The sequence below is a fragment of the Siphateles boraxobius genome, unplaced genomic scaffold (genome assembly GCF_051911475.1).
Source record: "Siphateles boraxobius isolate OS27281-9 unplaced genomic scaffold, OSU_SipBor_1 6, whole genome shotgun sequence".
Classification (NCBI taxonomy): Eukaryota; Metazoa; Chordata; class Actinopteri; order Cypriniformes; family Leuciscidae; genus Siphateles; species Siphateles boraxobius.
The window spans coordinates 17,723,223-17,747,007 of record NW_027509186.1 but is presented as its reverse complement, the minus strand read 5'-3'; the positions used below and the strand labels follow the sequence as shown (position 1 = coordinate 17,747,007).

Genomic DNA, 23,785 nt, shown 5'->3' with positions numbered 1-23,785 from the left:
AAAATGTTTAAAACATTAATTTTTCTCTGTAAGCACCCAATTTTATTCTTATTTTTATTCTTAAAAAACATTTGCCCTCTAGTTCAATAAACGTTAACAATAAACGTTTTCCCTTCCTCCAGGAATGTCTTCTGTTCCTCTAAGCTATTCATCATTGGCACAGTCGTCTATTTATACTTTGCTCTTTAATAATTGAGAAGAGATGAATCCTTCCAAAGAGTCTATTTTCAAGACGATCTTCAGTATAACAAATGAGGTGTTAGCAGAATGAAGTTAAATGAATGATAGAACTAAAAATGTCCATTAACATTAAAAATTTCAACTCTGCCTTCATTGACCTATTTAGAGGACCAAGTAACTATAAGACAACGTTTAACTTTAGTTCTATGCAAATTGTTCCCATATAAATTGTTTAATGATAATGTCATGTTTTCTATGATAAATGTCCTGGAACAAAATGCATAATTATATAACACATCATAAAACACATACATTGCACCACTTAATACACATAGTTGCTGCCATGGAAGAAAAATTGTTGGTTCCCCAAAAAACCTCTTAGTGAACAGTTTTTTTTTCCTTAGTGAAGAACAATTTGAAGAACCTTTTTCTACTAGAAAGGTTCCGTGGATGTTAAAGGTTCTTCATGGAACCATAGATGCCAATAAATAACCTTCTCACTGCAGATATGATACACTTTTTTTTAATGAAACAACAGGCAACTGCTTGCCATTTTGAGTTTTTGTTGATTCTGTTGTGATGTCAGAATGAACTTGATCCTCATATTAAAATAACCAGTTAGTTGTTACACTGTAAAAAATATATATATGTTTGAACTTAAAAAGTAGGTATTCATGCTGCCTTAAAATTTGAAATTTAGTCGACTTGAAATGTGTAATTGTACTAATCGACAACTATTTGAGTTGAGTAAACTTACATTTTTTTTTAAGGCAGAACAAAAACTTTAAGTACAACTTTTTTTACTGTTATGTTTCTTGTTTTAAGTACAACTTTTTTTACTGTTATGTTTCTTGTTTCAAGTACACTCTTAAGAAAGTAAGATTTTAAGATTGGTCAGTAAACAAAACATATATTATGAATATATATAAAATGTTATAATTCCAAAAAAGGCAGGAAAGGGTCAAAAGGCAATTGTTATAATCAGATTGGACACAGACCAGGGCAAGGAAAAGGATTTTGAAACAGAACCATGTGAAATATGTTCATCTCTTTCTTTTTCAGCATCTAAACAGCTTAGAAGTCAGGAAGGTATAAGCAGATGCTGTGTAAAACTGACAGGATGGTACAAGTTGCCAGAGAAAGAGCGCAAGGATGACTTCAGAGAGAATAAATTACAGTCAAAGTCTTATTTCAGTCATTTGCTGGAGCTTCACTTTCATATCAGAGGAGAGACCGTGCACCTTCTCTGCCCTTGCACTTTTGATGGTGGCAGTTTTTTAAAATCAGGAATGACATTTGCTGTCAGATGAACCCTGAATTTAATTTACAACACCTGGATAACAAGGATGTGCTGTGTGTGTGAGTGTATCTATCGACACTTTTAAAATGTAACTTATTAAATATAAAATATTTTGTATGCCTTTTGTGATCTTGTGCTTGGAGTGTAAAACTAATGTACACGCTTCGATTGTATATTGTTAGTGAAAATGGCTAGATGGAAGAAGCTGTCCTCTGCAACCAAGGAGGATATAGTTAAAATGGCTAAAAGTTGCTCGCAATGAAAGATATCAAGTTTTTAAGTGGCCTCATCAGTCCCCTGATCTTAAAATTTGTGAAATTATAAACCTGAATTGTGATAAGTCATGCAGGTCCACCAGTGAATCTTAACATTGGGAAAAACCTTTGGAGGATTGTAGAGAAGTTAATCACGACACATGCGCAAGGTTGTCTATAAGTCAATACCGTACCTGTCGAGTTTGAAACAAAAAAAGTTTAATGTTTTTGAAAGATGTCTCATATGCTAACCAAGGCTGCATTTATTTAATCAAAAATACAGTAGTACTGCAAAATATTACACATTAAAATAACTTTTTTATTTGAATGTAATTTATTCCTGTGATCAAAGCTGTATTTTCAGCATCATTACTCCAGTCTTCAGCGTCACATGATCCTTCAGAAATCATTCTAATATGATTTGATGCTCAAGAAACTATTAAAAATAGTTGTGCTGCTTAATATTTTTGTAGAAATTGTGATACCATTCAAATATTTGTGTTAAGATTTAAAAAAAAGAAATTAATACTTTTATTTCTATCCATTTAAGGATGCCTTAAATTGATCAAAAGTGACAGTGAAGATATTTAATGTAACAAAAGTTTTCTATTTAATAAAGGCTTTAATAAACACAATTATTAAAAAATAAATGCTGTTCATTGAACTTTCTATTCATCAAAGATACAAAAGTATCACCATTTCCACAAAAACATTAAGCAGCACACTTACTGTTTTCAACATCGATAATAATATGAAATGTTTCTTGAGCATCAAATCATCATAGAATGATTTCTGAGGATCATGTGACATCATGTGTCATGCTGGAAATTAACCTTTACCATTACACAAATAAATTACATTTAAAAATACAGTAGATTCAAAATAAAAAACTATTTTTAATTTGGATTATTTTTCAATACTACAGTTTTTACTGTATTTTTGGTTCAATAAATGGTGAACTTAGCAATAGTGAACATAAGAGAATTTTGTTGTTTCTCTTATTGTTTAGATAATTGTAATGTTTCCGGACTTTTGGCAGGTACTGTATGTATATGTAAATATATTCTGCCCACATGATCTTAATATCTCAATTTCTGACTTGCCTTTAAAAAAGTAGACACTAAAATCTTACTAAAAAAATCTCCATAATAATATAAATTCATACATATACATTTATTGTTCCATCAGACATCACCACGGTGCACATCTTCACACAGAACAAGTTAAAGACAATAATATAAACATAATAATATCAAAATAGCCAAGATGTATAAAGCACACTGAATGAACAAAGAGACTCAGATAATCAGGAAAAACAGCATTTAAAGACACTTGAAATTCATTAAATGAAAATAAATTCTGAAATATAGAAAAGTGATTGTCTTAAACGGCAAAATGATCAGCAGCAGGAGTTTCACAAACCCTGACTTGAGAATAAAAATAAAAATCACAAAATCTGTACTTCTATTATAATGTTTATTCTGATAAAAAGGCCAAAGTGCACTAATCCAAATGAGACGAACATAAAGCAAACCTCATGCGTGCATTAAGAACTATAGGATTTGATTGGAAAATATATTGCAGTATGTCACTGGGGCACAAGCACTTTTTGTAAACCACTATTTCTAAGTCAGCATGGGATTAATATATTCAAATAAAAAGAAAATCCAATTTAAAATAACTTAAGAAAAAGATCAGTGACATTTTAGAGCCTAGCATTAGCTAATGATTAATGGCATTTTACTATTAAAGACTGATTATGTCAGTAAGTGAACTAAAGTTCATCAGCGGTCAGTAAAATAAGATAAGCCTATTTTATCATTATATCAGCTATAGAGACTATAATAATAAGAGCGTGTGTATTACACACGGTTTTATACAGTTGCATAGAAAAATATTAGATGCTTAATAGGATGAAAAAATATATTTGTTGTATTTTATAATTAAGTTGAATAGCAGGGTTACTAGCCTTGCAAATATTGTCAGTCTTTTACCACTTTATTTGAGATACTCAAACAGGACAAACTTCTCATATGATGGTTGGGTAAAAAAATAATTTAAAATAATAACTATTATTATTATCATCATCATTCTCTTTTGTCTTTCTCCTTTTCAAGTACTGAGAAAAAGGCTCAACAATAAATAATAATTAAGAGTTGCTCTGTCAGTCAAGAAACAAGCTCCTCATGTAAGGAAAACATAATTCATGGATGCACTCATAAACTGACACTTCTCATGTGTTGTTTGAGAAACTCCTCTGAAATGTCTAGATTTTTTGGACATTTTTTATTGTTCTCCATCCCATCTCTCTCCCCCTCCTCCCCTGAGAGACTGACGTTACTGCTGAGACCACCCAGGTGTTCGACTGAGTCATACTTTCCAAGATCGGAGATGATGGTCTGGAAGCTGATGATGGAAAGAGAGTCTGAACCAGATCTGGTCACCTCAGCTCTTCCCATGTCCACCCACCTGGAGTTTTGATGCGTCTCCACCCACTCTTTGGTATTAGTCACGCCTTCTTTCCCATCCACCCAATCGCTTGGTCTCGGGTAGCCTCCACAAGCTCCGCCTTCGGTAGCTGTGCTGCTGATTGCCTCTGCTCCTACAGGAGAGCTCCGCCCACCGCACGTTTTGATTGGTCCGTCCTTCGGTCGCTCCTGCTCCCTCTGGGCATGAATCTCCTCGCTGATTTGCTCCAGGTGGCGCAAGGTGTTGGAGTAGTCCAACTTGGCATTGGAAATATGATCCTCTAACTCTAAAATTTTTGACTTGTGCTCCTACAAAGACATTTTTTTGACTATGTTCAGTTCACATATTTTAACTGTGAATGGGGAATAGTAAATCTTAATCAACGATAGACCATATTAATCTAAATAAAAATTGTCATCTTTTACTCACCTTCATGTTGAGCTATGGCAACATTTTCATTGAGTAACAGTTTAAATTAGTTAAAAATGTGTTTGCTTGAATGAGGGTTATAATCATTAACTAAAACTATTAAAAATATTTCTGTTATTTGAAATAAAGTATAAATATTAGCTTAAAAACTGAAACTAAATGAAAATTAGCATTGCCTTGGCAATGCACTGAAATAACTTTGAGTTGAAGCTTAGTTTAAAATTATTAACTGGAAATAAATAATAAATAAAACTAACTAAAACTGAAATTAAAATAAATTAAACCAAAATAGCAATATTATTAATGACAAAAGCACATAACAAAATGACTAAAACTGGGTGAAAAAAAATATCATTACAATAAAATATAAAAATTAAGCAACACACCTATTTTAGATATTCAGAGGTCTTGGAATATTGCGCAAAAAGTCACTTATGGACTGCTTTTATGCATTTAAAAAAAATTAAAAAAATTTAAAAAGTAATATGGGTTTGGAAGTACATGAAGGCGAGTAAATGACCGGATTTTCATTTTTGTGTGTGTGTGTGTGTGTGTGTGTGTGTGTGTATATATATATATATATATATATATATATATATAACCAAATTCATTAAATTTTTGTAGGCATGGCCATATTTTTCAACACCAACACTATAAAGTGGGCAACAAATATTGGCATCCTTGGTAAATATGAGCAAAACTGACTATGAAAATTAGTTTTTTCCATTTTTCCTCTTAGTCTTTCATTCAAATTATTGTATTTGTAATCTGTAATTACAAAAATGTAATCTTCAAGTTAATATACACAAAAAAATAAATGTGGGATAAATTAAATGTTTTTTTCTCCAAAATATTTACACCACAATTATTGAGATGGTTCTCACTGCGGAACATGAAATCCACGGGGAGGAGTCGGATCCAGATCCAACTCCTCCCACCTTACATACACCTAAACCTAGCCAACTCCGCCCCCTGATCCCTAAACACACCCCTAATCCCTAAACCCAACCCTAATCCTACCCATCTCCACCCCTTGGATCTTGATCCGACTCCTCCCCGTGGATCTCATGTACTGCATTGAGGTGCTACTGCAATTATTGGCACCCCTACAAATTATATTCCAATTCATCTGGAATATTTTTAAGTTCAACTTGGTGATCAGGAATACATAAGTGTTAAGTCATGATGACGTGGATATGAAGATATGAAGTGACAATTCCTATATCCATCACTGTGGGAAAGACCAGTATTGATGCGTGATAAAAGGTTGTTGAGCTGGACAAATCATGAAATAGCTATACTAGTTTAATTGTCGAAATACTCATTTCTGCTGTTGTAGAACATAGCAGTCCCCTGACTCAAACCTGTTGGATGAGCTGAAGAAAAGAGTCCACGAGCATGGACCTCTGAATCTGAAGGATCTGGAGAGATTCTGTATGGAGGAATGTTCTCAGATCTCTTGCATATATTTATCAACTTTATTGCGCATTATAAGAGAAGATCCATAGCTGTCATCTTGGTAAAGAGAGGTTGCACAAAGAATTAAATGATTGGGTGCCGCTAATTGTACATATATTACGGGGGGAAAAAAATGTTCTATGAAAAGAATTTCTTTCTTGTTTGACTTTAATTAAAGCTTAGATTTTTGTGAATATCTTGAATGAAAAACTAAGGATAAATTGCAAAAATAAGTTTTCACAGTCAGTTTTTGCTCATATTTACCAAGGCTGCCAATATTTGTGGAGCCCACTGTACAACTGTAATGAGATCGCAACACACCTCTAGAATGTCATTGAACTGAGCCTTAAGCTCGAAGTAAGACTTGGACTTCATGATGGATCTCTTCAGTGACTTCTGCAGCTCCTGCACGCGGGCTTCGGCCTCCTGACACAGCTGGGTGACACGCATGTGCTCGCGTTCACTCTTCATGCGGTCCTCCTCCGCCTCGTTCACCTGGACACCCCAGAAAAAGATTCTATGGGTCATATGGGGGGTTAATTGTGCATTTGTTACATCCTGTTATGTACATAAACAGGCTTTTGTTTGTGCAATGAGCACATGCTTGTTATTTAAGGCATGAAAATTACAAATATATATATACACATTTATGCATTTGGCAGACGCTTTTATCCAAAGCGACTTACATTGCATTTCAAGGTACACATTTATATTCTTATCAGTTCTTGCTTTCCCTGGGAATCGAACCGATGACCTTGGCGTTGCAAGCTACAGGAAGGCTTGTACAGGTAGGTGTGTGTGTTTGTGTGTGTGTGTGTATTTATATATATATATATATACACACACACACACACACACACACTCACCTAAAGGATTATTAGGAACACCTGTTCAATTTCTCATCTAATCAACCAATCACATGGCAGTTGCTTCAATGCATTTCGGGGTGTGGTCCTGGTCAAGACAAACTCCTGAACTCTAAAATGTCAGAATGAGAAAGAAAGGTGATTTAAGCAATTTTGAGTGTGGCATGGTTGGTGGTGCCAGACGGGCCGGTCTGAGTATTTCACAATCTGCTCAGTTACTGGGATTTTCACGCACAACCATTTCTAGGGTTTACAAAGAATGGTGTGAAAAGGGAAAAACATCCAGTATGCGGCAGTCCTGTTGGCGAAAATGCCATGTTGATGCTAGAGGTCAGAGGAGAATGGGCCGACTGATTCAAGCTGATAGAAGAGCAACTTTGACTGAAATAACCACTCGTTACAACCGAGGTATGCAGCAAAGCATTTGTGAAGCCACAACACGCACAACCTTGAGGCGGATGGGCTACAACAGCAGAAGACCCCACCGGGTACCACTCATCTCCACTACAAATAGGAAAAAGAGGCTACAATTTGCAAGCGCTCACCAAAATTGGACAGTTGAAGACTGGAAAAATGTTGCCTGGTCTGATGAGTCTCGATTTCTGTTGAGACCTTCAGATGGTAGAGTCAGAATTTAGCGTAAACAGAATGAGAACATGGATCCATCATGCCTTGTTACCACTTTGCAGGCTGGTGGTGATGGTGTAATGGTGTGGGGGATGTTTTCTTGGCACACTTTAGGCCCCTTAGTGCCAATTGGCCAACGTTTAAATGCCACGCCCTACCTGAACATTGTTTCTGAACATGTCCATCCCTTTATGGCCACCATGTACCCATCCTCTGATGGCTTCTTTCAGAAGGATAATGCACCATGTCACAAAGCTCGAATCATTTCAAATTAGTTTTTTGAAACATGACAATGAGTTCACTGTACTAAAATGGCCCCCACAGTCACCAGATCTCAACCCAATAGAGCATCTTTGGGATGTGGTTGAACGGGAGCTTCGTGCCCTGGATGTGCATCCCACAAATCTCCATCAACTGCAAGATGCTATCCTATCAATATGGGCCAACATTTCTAAAGAATGCTTTCAGCACCTTGTTGAATCAATGCCACGTAGAATTAAGGCAGTTCTGAAGGCGAAAGGGGGTCAAACACAGTATTAGTATTGTGTTCCTAATAATCCTTTAGGTGAGTGTACATTCATATATATAAATATATGTATACACACACACACACACGTATGTACTTGCAAAATTATGCAGAATGCCATTATGATACATGACTCTGTCAAGTCGGCATCCTCAAAGTCTGAAAACAAGCTCAAAGTTAACTGCTTGATACCACTTGATAAGAGAAGCTGAGGGAAAGTGGCTTACCTTTGAGGTAGCATGATTCAACATCTCTTGCCAGGTTGGATCCAGCGTCTTGACTGCAGTGAGACCCTGTTCAGCCACATGGACCATCTCTCGAGCAGCCGAGTGCATTGACACCGCTCTCTCAAAGCGAAGCGCGGCTTTCTGGGTCTCCTGCTGGGCCTAAGAAGAGTGAAACCAATCATATTGTATTGAAGAGACAATAGGATTTTATCAGGTGAAGGTTGTGAGGATAGCCTTTTCCGGAAGGCTAAACAGAGAGTGTGTGCCCGGCTACCTCCTTTGCTTTCCTGCGTGCCTCATAGTAAGGCCTGGCCTTCTCGATGCAGGACCCCAGTTCTGAACTTTTTGCCTTGAGTTTAAGCACAGATTCATTCATTATCCTCCTGTGGCTGGACCGAAACTCCTGACAACAAAAATAGACGCATACCATTCACAACATGTTAATAATAAAATAAAGTGTGTGTATCAAGCAAGATCAATCGTTACTGTTAATCTTGTTTGGCATCCAAGAGAGAGAAAATCATAACTGTATCTGCATTACATAGGGTGGTTATTATAGGTAATTAAGACTTAAACCGTAAAATAAACATTTTTGTAACTTGAGATAAAAAAAAAATTGTTAACTGAAATAAAATGTAAAAAAATAGATAAACAATTTATTTCACTTAGTTGCAAAGGCAACATTTCCCATTTTCATTTAGTTTATCTTGATGTACTAAAACTGATCTAAAATTAATAAAAAAAACTATATAGACATATATAAAATATATAAAAAGTGCACATTAAATTACTAAAACTTTAACATTAAAATGAAAACAAACTATAAAAATAAAACCTAACTCAGAATATTAATAAAAACTATTATAGCATCTCAATGATACTAAAATAACACTGTGTTGCTTAATGTTTAATAATCAAACTAGGCTAGCAGCAGAAAGGTTGTCGAGTAAGTATAGTCCATTTAAAAACTGAGATTATAATCATGTACACTGAGTGTACTCGTTCTTGATTAAAAGTGTCAAGCTTTTAGTGCTGCAGTTCACTCTGACTTGGCCATAAAAAGCATATTTGTGAGAAATCAAGATCAATAAAAACATGACATGAAAATCAACCCATATCCATTTTGTTCTTCGTAACAAGAAGTTGTCGCATTCACATCTTAGCGTACACATTCTGACAGTCATCGGACAAATAGAATTACGGCCTGGAGATGATCAACTCATTGAAGAAAGTAAACAGATTGGTTTTTGGGGTGAGTAATAGAGTCCCATGAACTTGCAGCCGTGCACTGAAGACCATCATCCAAGGTCAGGATTTTTATTACACAAAACATACAGTTTTGGTTTGTTTTTTGCCAAACTCTATCGTATACCCCCAGAACACTAGGAATATACAGCCTTGTCGCATGGGACCAATCTGTGAAACTTTTGCTTGTTTTTTTAAAGCTTAATGCGGGTCAATATATGGATGAGCTGGACGATATATGGATGAGCATCAAAATGATGACTTTTTTTTTTTTAGGGTGAACTATGCCTTTCAAAGCACAAAACAGTTCCAAATGTCCCTGAAGTAAGGAACCATTTTTTCCCAAAAGCATTCTGAGCTTCCACATACTTGGAGTTCCAGTTCCATCTTGTTGATCTCCACACTGGCCTCATTCAGGCGCTCTAGTTCCTCCTAGACACAGAAACACAGCAGATGACAGTCAACCAACAGTTCATGATCTTCGTTGTTGATTTAAAGGTTTGTGGTTCAATACAAAATAAGGGTGATCCAGAAACCGAAGGTTTTTTGAGATTATAATAACTTCATTAGAATACATTTGGTAAAACTTTATAATGACAAACATTATTATTTTTATTATATAATGCCCAAAAAAGTGGTGATGGTGAATCTAGGAAGCAAAGGGAATATGAAAAATATATAATATAACAGGTGATTTTATGACATAATAATAATGAAAATAGTAATAATAAAGAAAAAACATGTTTATCTAAATTTTTGATTGATATTGCACATAGAAACAGAAATATCAAGAATTTTATGATTTACATAACGTTACATTCATAACTTAACGTCCACGAACTTCAAATCTGTTAAACATATAATATTTGTTAATTAATTAAGAGTTTGCTAAAGAGATACAACATATTTAATAGCTTGCTCGTGGACGGCTTGGTTTTGGATCAAAACGTTTCAAAAAAAATATTAATAAATAACTTAAAGGCAGGTTAAGGAAGAACTCCCCAAAAATACTTTTTTCCAAATTTGTTTAAACTTTCTTTATATATCAATGCATAATTAAAATGTAAGTAAGTACTCTGGAAAAGATTTTATAAAAATCGAGTGTCTGTAGTCCTCTCAGGACTGCAATCAACACAGCTCATTATTCCATTAACTCCCACCACCTCCCTTCTCGGCTCCTTCCAAAGCCACGCCCCCAAAACACATGAACGCGCGATCCCTGCCGTTCGCTCCATAGATATCATATACAGGTCCTTCTCAAAAAATTAGCATATTGTGATAAAGTTCATTATTTTCCATAATGTAATGATAAAAATTAAACTTTCATATATTTTAGATTTATTGCACACCAACTGAAATATTTCCGGTCTTTTATTGTTTTAATACTGATGGTTTTGGTTTTCAAAAAATTAGCATATTTCATCAGACCAATAAAAGAAGTGTTTTTAATACAAAAAAGTCAACCTTCAAATAATTATGTTCAGTTATGCACCCAATACTTGGTCGGGAATCCTTTTGCAGAAATGACTGCTTCAATGCGGCGTGGCATGGAGGCAATCAGCCTGTGGCACTGCTGAGGTGTTATGGAGGCCCAGGATGCTTCGATAGCGGCCTTAAGCTCATCCAGAGTGTTGGGTCTTGCGTCTCTCAACTTTCTCTTCACAATATCCCACAGATTCTCTATGGGGTTCAGGTCAGGAGAATTGGCAGGCCAATTGAGCACAGTAATACCATGGTCAGTAAACCATTTACCAGTGGTTTTGGCACTGTGAGCAGGTTCCAGGTCGTGAAAATGAAATCTTCATCTCCATAAAGCTTTTCAGCAGATGGAAGCATGAAGTGCTCCAAAATCTCCTGATAGCTAGCTGCATTGACCCTGCCCTTGATAAAACACAGTGCACTAACACCAGCAGCTGACATGGCACTCCAGACCATCACTGACTGTGGGTACTTGACACTGGACTTCAGGCATTTTGGCATTTCCTTCTCCCCAGTCTTCCTCCAGACTCTGGCACCTTGATTTCCGAACGACATGCAAAATTTGCTGCTGCTTCTCTGTAGCCCAGGTCAGGCGCTTCTGCCGCTGTTTCTGGTTCAAAAGTGGCTTGACCTGGGGAATGCGGCACCTGTAGCCCATTTCCTGCACACGCCTGTGCACGGTGGCTCTGGATGTTTCTACTCCAGACCAAGGTTATTTTCGTAAACGAAAACTGAAACTAAGACTAAAACTATTGGTCAAAAAAGATTTTCGTAAACTGAAATAAAATTAAAAATTCATAATAAATGAAAAACTAAAACGAAACTAACAACAGTTACTGAAAAACGCGATTAACCGCTGTCCTGCTGTGAAGCGCTCAATGAAGGACCGTAACGTAGAACACATGGCTAGTGCTAAGCGCTGTACATAAAGGATGCATCTGTTGCAGTGGAATGGGAAATAACACAAGGTAATAAGAGGCAAGTTGGACTTCTTTTAACTTGAGCGCAGCATTTTTAGAATGCCGTTTCATTCGCAAGACGCGGGTGCGACAGCAAAACAAGTTCGTCAAGCACAAAAAACCTTTAATGTTCTAGGCTACTATGTTTGAGATGTCATGTTTTCATGGAGGTTGACAGGCTGAAAGGTGCTGTTATTATCTTTGTTTTTATAAAACATTTACTGCTAATAATATCCACGTGGAGACATTTCCCCGCAATGTATGGAATACCAGGACATACACACAAACACACACACACACGCACTCTGATGCACTATCTTTGTGGGGACTCTTCATAGACGTAATGGTTTTTATACTGCACAAACTATTCTGTCTTCTTACACTAACCCGACCCCTAAACCTACCCATCACACAACTTTCTGCATTTTTACATTTACAAAAAATCTAATTTTGTATGATTTATAGCCTTGTGTACCTCAATGTGGGTCTCCACAGTGACACGAGTCCCCATGAGTCTGTGTGTATTCAGGTTTAAGTCCCCACCAGGATAGAAAAACATATAGGCAACACACTCACACACTGCATAGATACTTCATTATTCAATCACACTGGCTTCACAGCAGGTTGTGTTGGCTGTAGTCAGATTAATTGAGCCGGGTTTTTTTTTTTTTATGTACCAGTGGTCACTCTGCCACATTTACAGTTGAAAAAAAGTAAACTAGGCACGTTTAACAAGATTTCATCTTTAATATGAATTAGTTTGTCTGAATTTTTCATATTTTTTTCTTGTATACTTTTAAGTTCCATTTGTTTGGTGCTTTGTTCAATCTCAAACTATTATTTTATTTTTATTATTAAGATGTCTTCTCAAGAGTTAACTGTAATCTGGGCAAACATTAAACTTTGCTGAAATTAATCGTCTCGCTTTGGTCTACACTGGAAGTGTTCTGTTTGCTCTGCTAAACTATAATTACTAAAACTAAAACTGAAACTAAATAAAATAAAAACTAAATAGAAATGTGTTTGCAAAATAAAAACTAACAAAACCATTAATAAAACTAACTAAAACTAAACTGAAATTTAAAGCAAATTTGAAAATGATATTAAAATAAAAACTAATTTAAAAAAGCAAAACTATAATAACCTTGCTCCAGACTCAGTCCACTGCTTCCGCAGGTCCCCCAAGGTCTGGAATCGGTCCTTCTCCACAATCTTCCTCAGGTTCCGGTCACCTCTTCTCGTTGTGCAGCGTTTTTTGCCAAACTTTTTCCTTCCCACAGACTTCCCACTGAGGTGCCTTGATACAGCACTCTGGGAACAGCCTATTTGTTCAGAAATTTCTTTCTGTGTCTTACTCTCTTGCTTGAGGGTGTCAATGATGGCCTTCTGGACAGCAGTCAGGTCGGCAGTCTAACCCATGATTGCGGTTTTGAGTAATGAAACAGGCTGGGAGTTTTTAAAAGCCTCAGGAATCTTTTGCAGGTGTTTAGAGTTAATTAGTTGATTCAGATGATTAGGTTAATAGCTCGTTTAGAGACCCTTTTCATGATATGCTAATTTTTTGAGACAGGAATTTTGGGTTTTCATGAGCTGTATGCCAAAATCATCAGTATTAAAACAATAAAATACCTGAAATATTTCAGTTGATGTGCAATGAATGTAAAATATATGAAAGTTTAATTTTTATCATTACATTATGGAAAATAATGAACTTTATTACAATATGCTAATTTTTTGAGAAGGACCTGTAGATGTCTATGGTCCGCTCAGCTGGAAGAGTCGGGCGCGTTTACTAGGGGTGGGCGATACTGCAAAATTCGGTATCGATCCGATACCAAGTAAATACAGGGCCAGTATCGCCGATATCGATACCGATACTTTTTAATTTTAAAAGCATGCACTTGAACTTACATGCACTTTCCTGTGCTAGAGCAGCGTGTCATGATTTATGAGGTGAATGCATCATTAATATGCTAAATCTGAATACGTTTTCATGACCACTAAATATACATAATGACCACATTGATATATAAAGACAGTTTAAACAAATTTGGAAAAAAGTATTTTGGGGATTTCTACCTACCCTGTCTTTAAATGAACAGTGTTGTATCAGAACTTTCACATGTCAGTTTACCTGTATTCTGGGATCCAGTTCCTCCTCGGTCTGTTTACCATGCTGTGAGTTTTCATCTGGACATGTTGATCTCTCGCAGTCTTTACTCTCCATCTCCGTTTCCTCGGATTCCCCATCAGCTTCTCTGCCGTCATCAGTCACCTCCGTCTCATTTCCTCCTCTCTCCTCCACTGAAGTTGCTCCTGAACCCGCAGGACTTTCACGCAAAGCCGCTGGATCCATTTACAGGCCTCCTCAGATATCCGAGATCAAATGTTGCCGAGTAACGAGGCGCAAACTATCCGATCGAAAGCGAAAATGAGAGGTAACTTAACGTTAACGTATTTTAAATGTCTTTGCCTTTCTTCATTTCTATGTTAGTTTAGCTTTCTCGCTACTGCAAATTACTATCAGAAAACAAATAACCCGGATTGACTAGTTTAAAAGTTCCATGAAAGGTAATATGGAGATTACATGACCAAAAATCGTCCAAAGGTCCATTCATTTGTCAAAAATTTACCCCATGGCTAACATCGCACTGCTTCCGACATTCAATAATTCGAAATGAGATACACAAGTGAGGTAAATAGAAAACGCGAAACCAACCCTTTTAGGACGTTCTGGGCTACTGTATTCAACGTTATGTAACATGCGTGTAACATAAAAGCGTGGGTGCGCATTTACGTATGTAATGAGTCTTTTGTGTGTGGCTAATAATAATCATTTTTATTTATTTTTATAAGAAATTAGGCATTAGATTAAATTTTACAAAACATTTATTTTCCTCTCAAAAATCCCAGTATAGAACACAAAACATAATCATGTGTTTTTCTCAACATAATCCAATCACAATGCTATGGACCATAACCATGATTTAATAATAAAGACAGTACACAGAAGGGAATCAAAACATCCTATATTTAAAGGCACTTAGACCAGTATTCACATTCGTTTTTTAAAATAAGTGTTACTTTTTTTACTCAAACCCTCATTTTCAGTATCTAAACAAATATACTTTGTGTGACAAATGTATAACTGGTCAGAATAAGATTTCAGTTTAATCTGTAAGTTTAATGAAGCGACTAATCAAAGTTCTCACGTAAATCCTAGTTGACATTATATATACAAATAATGAAACCTGAGGAAAACGTCTGAGTGATCAATTAATCTGTTATTGTCTTTGGTATCATATTATCTTCGTCCTGAAACCCTTCTGGAAGTTTTTCCATCATAAAGCAGCACAATGGGATTTTAAGACAATTACTCTCATGAATGATGTGAAGGGAATGATGGTAACAGATAACATGCTATATTATTTTCATGTATTTTGCACCTTAAAAAAATAAATCTTGTGAGGTAGGCACAGCCCACCTCAACTCCAGCTTGGATCATATTGACTCCAACCAGCAGGTGGAGCTAAATAGACTCTCTTTCCACGAAAAAGGAAACTAACTGCACCTCTATACCCAGCTCGTGGGACTCCCGACTTCAGGTCGTCCATTACGCCAAGACTGCGAGCGAATGTTTTAAAACGATCAGGACTAGAATACTGCACCCGAAATGGGCCAGACCCAGACAGTTTCCCACTCTGCAAATCTTCCACGGTGACAACCGGAGCACCGTAAACCTCCTTCTCAAAGCCCTCATCATATTTACTCTTTTCTAAATAAGACAGGTCCATTTTTGTAAAAGGCACAAATTCGGTATTGAGCTTGATGAAGCGGAGGTACTTGTCGTAAAACTGCCCCAAACTCACACCCTTCCTGCCGAATGTTAAAGTTCTGGAAATTTCTGGCCTGATGCAGGACCGGTCTCTGCGTTGATCAGGGTGCCGCATCCAGTCATCCCAAAATGAGGCCGGCCATTTTGGCTCAAGCTCTGCCCAGAGGTCCTTTGTGAGCATCCAGCCCAAGCCTGGGAAAAAATCTGTCCTGTATAACAGGCTCGCTTTTCCAGGGTCCACAAATCCTTCCCTGCCATTGTCATTCCAGGCAGACACGCACCACAGAGTTGGGTCTGATTTTAAAATTGGATGAAGCGATCTGAAGTACTCAAAAAAATCAGAGGCCACCTGGTGAAAAAAGATCGAACATACCATCAACAAAATAAAATGTGAATGGGATATTCTTAAAGGAATAAATTCACCCCCAAAATGATACACAAAAGGAGACATTCTGAACATTGTGCTGAAGCTTTCAAGCTTCAGAAAAAGGATGCAAAAAGCATCTATACAATTGGTATAATGTGGTCCCTACGGCTAAATGCCAAGTCTTCTGTAGTTAACCAATGGCTTCGTGTCAGAATCTGAGGAAATTTAGCTAATTATTCACTGAAAATCTTCTCCTCCAGTGAACTGATACTCTGAAAGATCTGACTGAAAAACCTTTCATCAAAGTTATACATGAATTTTGAACAATACCCATTCTTGTCTTAGGACAACTTTGATTAACTTTTTTCAGCCACTTCAAATGTTGACTACTGTATTATATATATATATATACACACATATACACACGAGTGTGTGTGAATATGACTTGGAGGTATATATAAACATACATAAATAAATTGTGCACACACATACAAAGCTATTTTATGACTTCACAAGATTTTAAATATAGCGCATGAGTCTTAGCAATCGTTTTCAAGATACTTTTTTATGCTTTTACGGTTTTATTGAAGCTTGAAAATGTCAGTCTCCTTTCGCTGTTATTGCATGGTTAAAAAAAAAGTATTAGTCTTAAAAAAAATTCCCCTCGTGTATCATCTTTGAATTTTGGATGAACTGTTCCTTTCATGACAGACTTTATACAAACAACATGCATTAAAAGGACGTTACCTCCAGATCATCCTCCACAAGGACAACCGTTGAGTACGAAAAGGCGTTGAAAACCTGGTTGAGCGCCCAACGGTAATGCCGCGAGATTTTGTAGTAACCCTGGAACTTCTTATGCTGTGTGGGTACTGAGATATCTGAAAGATCAGGCTGTTTGATATGGGTCAGCTGACTGCCATACGAGGCGATCACATCAGATGTTTCTGCGTGTCCGCAGTCCTGGCTCACTATGATTGGGTAGAGCTCGGCCGACGGTCGGTACTCAATGAGTTTGTCAAGACAGCGTTTCACTGTCACACGATTACAGGCAATGACTAAAATAGGGATGACCACCGGAGATGAATGTTCTACATTTTGATTAGCAGCTGTCACACCGCCTTTGTTCTCCCAAACTGACCACTGGTTCTGGATTTGCAATAGGATCTTCCTCTGCGATTCAAGTTCAGCTTCAAATGCATCGGCTACGCGCATCACCTCATTCATTATATTTGCGAACTTGCCTCCTCCGGCTCCGTCCCCAGTGTTACCAGGTTCCCCATGGCTGTCCAGAGACCCTTGACTGGAAGGGCGTCTCATGAAGACAAAAATAAGAATGACATTCCAAGCTACAAATATGAAAGCACCAAAAATGATAAGAGAACTTCTCTTGGGGAGCATGGCCAGATGCGTGATGGGACAGAGAATTCAGGAAGGAAGAAATGGATGGAGATATAAAGCGGGCATTTAGAACAGGAAGGTTTGATGGATGGATGGCCAAGAAGAGTCTTGTAGATCTTTGAATTATTTTTTCACATGCTTCGCATGATATTTTTTCGGTCAGTTGTTACAGAAATTTGCAACATTAAACTAACAGAAGGTGAAAATAAGACATATTCCAGGTTTCAGGATTGTGATATAGATGTTACGGTCCAAAGTGGCACGGTGACTTTCAGCAGAGCCTGTAAAATAAGCAAGATAAACAGAGAAAAGCTCACATGTAATGTTTGCAAATTGTTGTGAATCAATATATTAAATTCAAGTTTTACGACCAAACAGCTGAGAAAGCTTCAGTATTTTTCTCATTTAAATCCCTTTTGCATACGTGCAAGTGTGAATGTTACAAACTACAGATTAGAATGGAAAAAAAGTCCACTTCTTTTGCATTTCACTGGTGCACAATTTGAGTGGATTTGTTCTGTGTACATAAAAACATTTAATTTAATGCAAAACACTTAATTTAGTCAATAAGGTCTATCTTTTTTATACAGTTATGTGTTGCATGGGTTTTATTTAAAACGTGGTACATTTTCACCTTCAACACATTATTCACTGAAATCTCAAATGACATGTGGTACACGTTATTTTAGTATCACTAAGATATAGGTATTAATAATATTTTAAATTTGTATTATTTTCAAATATTTATACGGTTTTAATTTTAGTTTAATTTGTGATCTGTGTTTTTGTCATTTTTATTAGTGAGTTTTAAGATATGTCTATGTACTTTATATTTTGGTTTTAGTTATTTTACTACATCGAGGTAAACTAAATGAAAATGAGAAAAGTTATCAGTGTTGTTCTGACAATCCATGCATTAGGGAATTTGATATGAAGCCGTGACAGTGGTGTCCTGCAGTGTTTATTATTATACACTGTTTTATGATTTCATATTAATTGGGAGACTACATCACATATTTGTACTTCAAAATCTGTTATTTAACTTGCAACTAATTTGCACGACTGCTACTTAATTTACATAATTTAAAATAAATATATAAATAGCTAACGTGTTATTTAAAATGATGGGAAAGAAATTGTGACTTAAGAGCATAACGTATTTGTCAACTACATTAGGAGAATTTCTCATGATTATTACACCTTGAAATTATACTAAGATCAGTTTCAAAATGCATTAAAGTTATTGTCAAATTAGTCACTGTTATTGATTGAAAATGTATTTCGAAATGTACCTTCCTATTGTACAGTATGTGCAAATACGGTAGCGCAACATTATCAAACAGAATCGTCCGTCGATCAATAATCTCACCTGTAGCTCATCCAGAACTCCCTCAACCACAACCGCCTAATTTAACAGTAAATAAACCAACCTGTGTATCACCCATGAGAGATGAGTTTAAGCAACACAATGATGAGTAAAAAATGCCAACATATCTGACTTACTCGAGTCAACGCGCGCTCATACTCTGTCATGTTTCCCGTCTGCCTGTACACTCATATTTCCGTCGCTTCAAAGATTATGTCCAATTTCAACTAATCCAAGTCATTTATTTGAATCTGTTGTGGATTAGACGTTGAATAATCCCTAATTTGAAGCGCCGTAAACTTCCTTAGCGTGTACCCTTCAAGCTTCGCTCAAGAATGTAGAGTTCTTGACTTGACTTCCGGGTGGCGTCATTTTTAGGAAGTCCCTCCCCCTCCTGTGTTTACCTTAATGAAGAGATACGTGTACATAAAACGTATTTCCTTTGTGTCCATGAAAGGTGAAAGGTTAGAGAAAAGGTTTCGACCTCTGGATATACGTGGCTGTATGAGGCGTCGTCGTTTTTATGCTGATCCCGCGAAATTTATTAGCAGTGACTGAGGATCTTATTACAAGAGCAACCAGAGGTGGAAAACAGGTGGCCTCCTCAATTAGGAAAGCATATGTGCCGGACAAAAATCAGTGCTTGTGAATTTTTGTAAATCATGGAATCGTCCGACAGTCACTGTAAACCTGGATATATAAACTGTGATGTGATATGGAGTAATATAAATCTAATAAAAATAACTCCCCTGTTAGTGTAGCCTATATTTGTACACAAAAAATGGCATTGTTGAAGGATTGATATATATATATATATATATATATATATATATATATATATATATATATATATATGCAATACATTTGTATTGCATTTGTATGGTCTTGTTTCAAGAGAGAATGGAGTCATCTGAGACAAAACATTTAGTCTTGTTTTCTTAATAATTAACTTTCATATTGCTTAATAGTTATACACATATTTAAAAAGCATGTTGTGACTCTTATAAACAAAGTTTGCTACAATCTTGTCAGCACAGTCTCACAATCATCCTTCCGGAAAAAATTACAGGAGCAAAAATGCTATTTCAATTAATATCAGCACACTAACAAGTGTTAACACGTGGCCTATTTATTAATAGACAAACATGCACACTGTAAAAAAAAAATTATGATCAATAAGTTATGACAACATATGTTATTACATTGATTTAACTCATCAAAATAAGTTAAAAAATAATTTATAAGTAATACAATATTCAACTTATTCAAGTCAGTTTAATGTAATTTAAGTTTAAATGACTTAAACATCCAAGTTGATTGTACTTTAAAAAAAAAAAGTAACTTTTTTTTTACAGCATCAGGTACCTGATCATAAAGGCTGCTCATAGACAGCAGTTTGGTAATATAACTGCTTTATCCTTAATGGAAAATTATGGTACAAAAACAGTGTCAAAGGTATAAATTGTATAAAACACTGCAGTATATTCCACAAAGCTGAAGTGCATGAAAGAACATATCTATCTATCTATCTATCTATCTATCTATCATGGGTATGAAAGTGCATTTGTGTGAAGTGTGTCATGTGATCTATAGCAGAAGACTCATTCCCCAGGTTCAGCTCCTTGATCTTCATGATGTTCAGAGGTGCATTTGACACACCCACTCAACTTATCACACTACAAAAGAAGAAGATAGTATTATTAGGCCATCATCGTTGCATAAAGCATGCTAAAAGCAGTAATTTCTTAAACTCTTGTAGCCTATATAATTCATTAAAATATTGCTTATGCAGCAGAAACCTCTTTATTGAACCTCATTCAACAGTCAATAATTGTATTTAGCAAAATCCTCCTTTATTCTGAATTATGAATAGCATGTCATCATGTGTTATCTGGAGATTTATTTATAAGTTAGAATTGAATTGATTGTACATTTAGGGTAAAAGCACTGAGGTCAGTTATGTAATGGCCTAATATGTCACCATTCTTTTGTGTATTAGTGATGCTGTAAAACTATCAAAGTATATTTAATATAGTATAAAATAATATATAAAGAGTATATTATATAATAGTAACCTATAATAATCATCTGTTCTGTACAGAATTATAAGTAAAAAAAGGTTTGACTTGTGACCTTTTCAAACCACATTAGAGTTGACTTACATCCGGTTGAAGCTGGTTCATCCTGCAGATTCCAGGTTGCGCCCGCACACTGTCTGACACTGCAGTTGTAAAATATATCAGTTTATCCTTTAAAGACCACAATAAGCCATGAAAAAACAACTCATTCACATTACTGCTGTTCAGCTTGCTTATACTCTGAGCGCAAACTACACAAACACACAAAGTCCATGGATTATCCAAGTTTAGTTTTCGTAAACGCGTGCCATCCAGTCGAAGAACCAGGTTGGTTTTGGCAAAACCATAGTCCGACATAACTTTCGTCTTTGCACCGGATGCTTTCATAGTTAACATTATGTTGTCAAACTTTGGAGAGTTTTTGAGCAGATGATCTTTGGATTCAAATGATTTTCCTGAACAGGACGTTTCAACCCGCGCTGTAACGGACAGAACCCCGGGTATATCCACTCGCTCCCTGTGAAACACGAATCCCCAAAGAGAGCGAAAGTAAGATCTGACCGAATCTCCACCTGTCCTTCCGAGCCCGTAGACTGACGCTGGAGACCGCTTCTTGTTGGCCTGTTTTCGGGCGAGGATATTCCCCTGACACCGGAGGACAGCCGACAGGGCTGAGGCAGAGGGTGTCGAAGCCATCGCAGACTTTCTTTTGGGACTCTTGTGATCCTTTGAAATGCAGTCCTTGTCAATATTTCCCAGTAAAATCACTTTTTGATGTCGATAAGGGTTAAGAGACCCCTGAGCACGAATCTGACTTTGAATGACTCAATGTAGGCTATAAAGTGTTATACAGGGCTTGCGTCAGATAGGGGTGTTGGTTATTCAACTTGTGGGCAATATCGTGTTCTTTACATGCCCCCCTCGTGTACACAGTGTGCTAGTTATGGGCTACAGCTATTTTAAAAGGAGGATACTAACTATAATTATTAAGAAAATCAATCTACCCAAGTTCTCTTATTTTAAGACGTAGCCTACCTCTAGCACAAGTAGTAGACAGTGAAGTGGAAAGAATATATTACAATATTGTGTTATATCATACTCCCGAAAAACGAATTGCGTTACTAACTTTTATGGAAAGTAATGAGTTACGTTACTTTTGCGTTACTTTTTCTCACCTGGGCTGGCTTGCTTTTTTTGTTTTTTAATAACAACGAAAAATATCTAATTTTGCCAAATGCAAATTTGCCCCTTCTAAAACGCAAATTCACAACTTTCAGATGTTCTGGCATTCTGGATTGAAGATGTCTAATTATTGTTTAATGTTTTAATGTTTGATGTTAATTATTGCAGGTTTGTGTAATATTCTGAGTTTGCATCTCACTGTTTATTAATTTTGAGTAATACTGAAACAGATTTTGCAAGTGAGGTAAGTAAATGCTTGTTCACATTTAGAACTAAAATCATCATGTTTACACAGCGTACGCAACGCCTCTGAACTTACGATTTCTCTCAACATTGGAACAGGAGACTTGTCAGTCAATAAATGAGAAAAACAAAGTAACTTGCCCTACTTTTTTTACCTCAGATATTTTGTTGTAAATTTAAAAGTAATGCGTTACTTTACTACCTGAAAAAAGTAATCTGATTACGTAACTTAAGTAACTTGTAATGCGTTACACCCAACACTGCAAATAGATATCTATAATTTTTTAATAAACTTTTTTTCCCACCTTGTTTACCATGAAAACCCTTATTATGTAAAAAGAAATGTATATGTTTTAATAGATGAGAAAGGCCAGAACCCACCACACCCCTAACCTGCTTACACAGACCATTTATAGAGCAAAAATTGAATGGGCCTCTTGACCTATATTAAAAACATAGCCTACTCATATGAACTTGACTGACTGACAGATACTGGCTGTGTTGTATAAATAAACATTTGTGCCTTTGCACATTTATGAGGACATAATGTCCCATTTATTCTATATTTTAAACTGTCCAGAGGACAATTGGAAAAGATTTTAGAAGAATAAAATCAGTATTCTTAAACAGTCTAAAACTGTAACTTGTGAATGCAGTGTACAGAATGTACACTGGAGGGCATCTGAGCTCACATTTTGATGGTTACCTAGTATGTAGGAAATAGAGATTTACTCTGTATAATGTGACACAGAACGCCTAGGGAAACTGACTATTTTGCGGCGCAACATATATATTAGTATCCTATTGTCCAACAGTGATAGAGATAATTTGCGAGTCTGACTGGATGCGTGGCACAGTCATCAATAAAATATACCTGGAATGTTTTGTCCTCGTTTTTGTCCTTTTTAGTTTGTTATTCTAACACTTTATTGGTTACTTGGATTTTATTTTTGTTTTGCTGTTTTTACTCTACTATCCAAACAGACATCACTTTTATCTGCTGCATTGTAATTTTCTTGTATATGGAATTATATCTTTAACTAGTTTTAACCCTTATTTATGAAACCAAAGTCCTACTGACACATCCGTTCCAATGTGCTTGGAAAATATTAGTATGTTTATGCTTCATTTAAGGCATTAGAAGGTGACGTGTGAGTGAAAGCCACATTGTGAAAGCCATTGAGTATCAAGTTTAATATTATTCTAAAGCAGATGTTTTCTGATTGCTGCATTGGTTATGTTTCTGGTCATTTTCTTTTTTTTATTGTTAAACTTATAGTTATAGGTTTGATTG

At 36.1% G+C, this 23,785-nt stretch overlaps 2 protein-coding genes across 2 annotated transcripts; both read right to left on the bottom strand.

The window, feature by feature from the left end:
* Nucleotides 1-2,888: 2,888 nt before the first annotated feature.
* Nucleotides 2,889-14,820, bottom strand: sh3bp5la (SH3-binding domain protein 5-like, a). The gene is made up of 6 exons (XM_077207977.1): nucleotides 14,154-14,820; nucleotides 9,951-10,013; nucleotides 8,611-8,739; nucleotides 8,337-8,495; nucleotides 6,412-6,585; nucleotides 2,889-4,511 (listed from the first exon to the last, which is right to left on the bottom strand). Exons 1-6 carry the CDS (start codon nucleotides 14,373-14,375, stop codon nucleotides 3,951-3,953), a joined length of 1,308 nt encoding a protein of 435 aa, XP_077064092.1. The 5' UTR covers nucleotides 14,376-14,820; the 3' UTR covers nucleotides 2,889-3,950.
* A 70-nt stretch (nucleotides 14,821-14,890) lies between these two features.
* On the bottom strand, nucleotides 14,891-19,358 carry mgat1a (alpha-1,3-mannosyl-glycoprotein 2-beta-N-acetylglucosaminyltransferase a). The gene is made up of 3 exons (XM_077207978.1): nucleotides 19,126-19,358; nucleotides 16,969-17,903; nucleotides 14,891-16,203 (listed from the first exon to the last, which is right to left on the bottom strand). The coding sequence occupies exons 2-3, from the start codon at nucleotides 17,620-17,622 to the stop codon at nucleotides 15,505-15,507; spliced, it is 1,353 nt and encodes a 450-aa protein (XP_077064093.1). The 5' UTR covers nucleotides 17,623-17,903; nucleotides 19,126-19,358; the 3' UTR covers nucleotides 14,891-15,504.
* Nucleotides 19,359-23,785: the final 4,427 nt, after the last annotated feature.